The 3,653-nt window shown below is 65.2% G+C and overlaps 3 protein-coding genes across 3 annotated transcripts in view; 1 reads left to right on the plus strand and 2 right to left on the minus strand.

Annotated features, from left to right (window-relative positions):
• The window catches only part of EMIHUDRAFT_113235 (hypothetical protein), a gene marked incomplete at both ends in the record, with an annotated part of 2,569 nt that extends 1,244 nt beyond the window's left edge, over positions 1 to 1,325 (plus strand). The window contains 3 exons of the mRNA XM_005782959.1: positions 207 to 254; positions 663 to 693; positions 1,083 to 1,325. Coding sequence (XP_005783016.1) covers positions 207 to 254; positions 663 to 693; positions 1,083 to 1,325 — 322 coding nt within the window. The remainder of the gene's footprint in view (positions 1 to 206; positions 255 to 662; positions 694 to 1,082) is intronic.
• Positions 1,326 to 2,071: 746 nt separating this feature from the next.
• On the minus strand, positions 2,072 to 2,616 carry EMIHUDRAFT_232772 (hypothetical protein; the record flags this gene model as incomplete). Its single annotated transcript, XM_005782960.1, has 4 exons — positions 2,072 to 2,110; positions 2,182 to 2,290; positions 2,421 to 2,455; positions 2,557 to 2,616. 4 exons carry the CDS (start codon positions 2,614 to 2,616, stop codon positions 2,072 to 2,074), a joined length of 243 nt encoding a protein of 80 aa, XP_005783017.1.
• Positions 2,617 to 2,797: 181 nt separating this feature from the next.
• The window catches only part of EMIHUDRAFT_113236 (hypothetical protein), a gene marked incomplete at both ends in the record, with an annotated part of 4,994 nt that continues 4,138 nt past the window's right edge, over positions 2,798 to 3,653 (minus strand). Inside the window, one exon of the mRNA XM_005782961.1 lies at positions 2,798 to 2,982. Coding sequence (XP_005783018.1) covers positions 2,798 to 2,982 — 185 coding nt within the window. The remainder of the gene's footprint in view (positions 2,983 to 3,653) is intronic.

Raw genomic sequence — 3,653 nt, forward strand, 5'->3', positions numbered from 1 at the left:
TGGGGCCTAAATAAGGGCCTTTTGCCAGGGCAGGGGATCCGAGGAATGAGCGGGAAGATCCTTCACAATTCTGCGGCGGCCGGGTTTGCCACCACTTGGAGAGGCTTCCTGCTCATTCCTATACCGGCCTCACTGGAGAGAAACCAATGGCCCTCGAGCGGCTTCTTGCCGTCAGGTCCACCCGGCTCCGGGGAGCCGCTCCGCAGGAGATCGCCCGAGATGCCCCCTGTCCTCTCCTCGGCAGTCGGCTCGAGGTGAGGGGGAGGGCCGGGCGCGCCCTTCCCTGACCCTGTCGAGCGAGCGACGCCGCCACCTCTCGCCGCTCTCGGAAGTCGCCCCCGCCTTGCCGACTCTACGCCAGCCGACCGCCGAGGAGAGGTCGGAGGCAGCCCAGGGCGCCGCCACCCGAGGTGCGCTCCCGAAGCGCGCCGTGCGCGCGGCTCACGGCCCGTCCCTCCTCGTGTCGCGCCGTCCGGGGAGCCTGGCTGGCGGCGTCGACGCTGCGACTTCCTTCTGCGTGATCGTGCCGAAACACCTCTCCGACTGGCGCTTGGTCGCCACGCCGCTGCTGCAGGCCCGCGCCCCTCGGCCACGCCAAGGGTAGCGCGCGCCGCACCGCACGCCCGACAGCCAACTCAACGGCGTCCCCGCCCCCCGCAGAGGCTGGAGCAGTGCTTCGGAGTCATGGACGAGGTGCGGGGACGCCTCTCCTCTCCCGGCGCCGCCTGCTCGTTCGAGCTCGGTGAGCCCCGCCCATCGCCCTGGCGCTCGCCGCCGGCCTAGAGAGGCAGCCAGGCGCCCTCCCGCAAGACCCTCTGCTCCACGGTGCGCCCGCCTGACGTTTCCACAGGCATTTGCCTCCAAGTTGTGCGCCGCCGTCGCCGCCTCTTCTTTCTCGTCGCCCAGCTGGCGCCCGGCGAGCCGCCTCAGCCGCGGGTGGGCCGCCGCCCCGGGCGCTTGTCGAGCACTAATAGACACCACAATCTGCAGTCTCCAACTCGGCATCACCTTAGCCCCTCTCCCCGGCGTTGCCGCCTAGCCTCGAAGCATCACGCGGCCACCCCTCTGACGCCGGGCTGTAGGCGCTCGCGAAGGCGGTCGCCGCGATGGCGCAGAATCTGCGAGCCGCCCAGCGCGAGGCTGTCCCCACGACCGGCGTTGCCACAACTCTTGACGGTCTTTGTGGCGTGGGCGGCGCCCGGCTGCCGTGGGAGGAGGTCGCACGGGCACTCGCGCCGCTGTCTGCCGCGTCGAGCGACGAGTCCGCGCCCTTGACCTCCCGCGCCCCAGACCCTCCAACTTTATGTGTCTTCGAAGAGGGTTAGGCGGAAAGAGAGTGTGGACGCACGTGGACGTGTTCGGAAGAGGGTCGTTGGTGAGAGAGCGGGAGCAAGCGCGAGCGTCTGCCGTCTCCGAGCTGGTCGCTGTTCTCGTTTACGCTCTGGGGGGGCGCGGGGGCCCTAGAGGGTATCCATGCGGGGGGGCGATGGGGTCCCATTGCCCGCCGCAGGCGCCGATTTTTCGACGTTTTTTGCGCGATTTTTTGCTTGATTTTTTCGGAATTCGGCGTACTTGCGGCCATGCTATCACGCCTTGCGACAGCCTGTCGGCGCTGCTGACCGTGCCATGCTGCACAATTGATCACCCGCATAGCTCGCGGCCTTAGTATCCACCATTCAGTGACGACCTGATCGTACGGCCAGTAGGAAGGTGTCCTTCCAGCTGCGTGCACGCTTCTGACGCAATGCGCGTCACAAACTGCCTCGGATTGGCTGCTGGCACTCTCGAGGCTATGCCTACACAGCCTCGCGCGCATGGGCAGTCAAGAGGGACCACGCACCTTCTCAGGACAGCACCAGTGCCTCTCTCTTGGACCGGCAAACGTGGTGGTCTCGTGTTACCAATGTGGGACCAGTGCGGCATCGCGCCATCGACAGCTCTGAACTGCGCCTCACCACTGACCGGGGAAGGCCGCCAAGTGGGCCAGCACCGGTCGCATATTGTGGCAGCAGTCAGCAGTGCATGTCTGATAGGTAGAGCAGCAGCGTCAGGGTCGCAGGGTCGGATCGTGTCAAGCCTCTCGCCCGGCCGGCCGTGTGCAGACGTCGGCCTGTCTGCTGTCTGGAGTGATCTGTCGGACGCGCGCGGGCGACCAAGGGCGGGGCGATCTAGTGGTGCGACCTTGAGCATGATCATGTGCTTTGCGAGCGTCTCGGCGAGTGCAAGGAATACACGCTTCGCGTAGAACCAGGTGTCGGTTCCGAGCTTCTTCGGGTACGGCTCGAGCGACCTACCGGCCGGTTGTCACATTTAGAGCGGTGCTAAGAGGGGTGGGGCGGAAGTACGCTGTAGCGGTCACGAACGACGGGATTAGACACAAAAAGCGGGATGGAACGTGCGGTGGGGGTGCGGAGAGGCACTTCATTACGCGCCCGATGCCAAACTCGAAGTTGCCCTTCGCGCAGCACCACACAATCCACCTTGCAGATTACTACACACCGCACATTCCCACCTTGCAGATTACTACTCATCACACATCCATCGCAGATTACTCACCTGCAAATCCGAGGTGGCAGTTGCTACCCGCTCGTTACGCTGAAACTTGTCGGGCGTCATTGGCCAATCCGGATTGTCATTGCCTGCTGTGCTCTTCTGTCTGGCCGGATTGCCTGCACGCGATGGCTGACGATCGCGCGGTGGCCTTCTGTCAGGGGGACCTCCTCGTCGTGGACGACGACAATCTTCCGACCCACCATCGATTGTTGTGGCCGCAGGAGTGGCACGCGTTTGCCGACGCTCAGGCAAAAGCCAAGGTAAAGATTGCAGCTCCTCCGGACTCGGCGCTGGACTCGGTTGCGACGGCAAAGGAGTGCAAGCTCGACGCCGGCGCTGCGACTGCGACCGCTGACGGCACCACCGTGCCTTCAGTAACAACTGGCTCTGACCGTTCCGATGGGCACAGCCCTCTGCGTGGGCCTTTGCCTGTGCAGCAAGGCATGGACGACGCGACCACGAGACGACGCGACGAGGAGGAGCCGTCCTCCACCGACGAGGAGGAGCCGTCCAAGGCGACGGAGGCGCACAAGGCGGTGGATGTGCGGAGCAAACGGAACGCCGGATTTTTTCGAGGGATTTTTGAGGGGGCCTTTTTCCAAAAAATTTTTTTTGCTTGTAGGAGCGTTTTGGCGCTGTTTCAGCCCATAAATCGGCACCCAAGCGGCGATACCCGCTTCCAGAATCCTCGCCCGCGCCCGCGCCCGCCCGCTTCGAGGCAATACCCGCTTCTGAGGCTTGCGGATCTGTCTGGGAGGTCGAATGGCGACCTCCGGCGGGCTCGGGCGCTCCTGGACCGGGCGGCGGCCCCTCCCGGCCCCCTCCGCCGCCTCGCTCTTTGTTTGCTCGCTCCGCCGGCGCCGCCGCTGAGAGCCCCATACTCCGCCCCGCGCGCAGGCCGCGGTGACCGAGGACCTGAGCGGCGGCCAGAGGCGACTCCGACGACCACGCGACGCCGCCGGAACGCAAAACAACTCCCTGGCCGCTGCGGCGCCCATTCTATTTCGAAGAATGCCATCCTGGAATATAGAATCTGCCTTTCGGTTCGTGAAGGGTCGGTGCGAGTCTTGCTTTCCTCGATCCCCCGCCCTCCCCCGCCA

Source organism: Emiliania huxleyi, assembly GCF_000372725.1.
Source record: "Emiliania huxleyi CCMP1516 chromosome Unknown EMIHUscaffold_184, whole genome shotgun sequence".
Classification (NCBI taxonomy): Eukaryota; Haptophyta; order Isochrysidales; family Noelaerhabdaceae; genus Emiliania; species Emiliania huxleyi.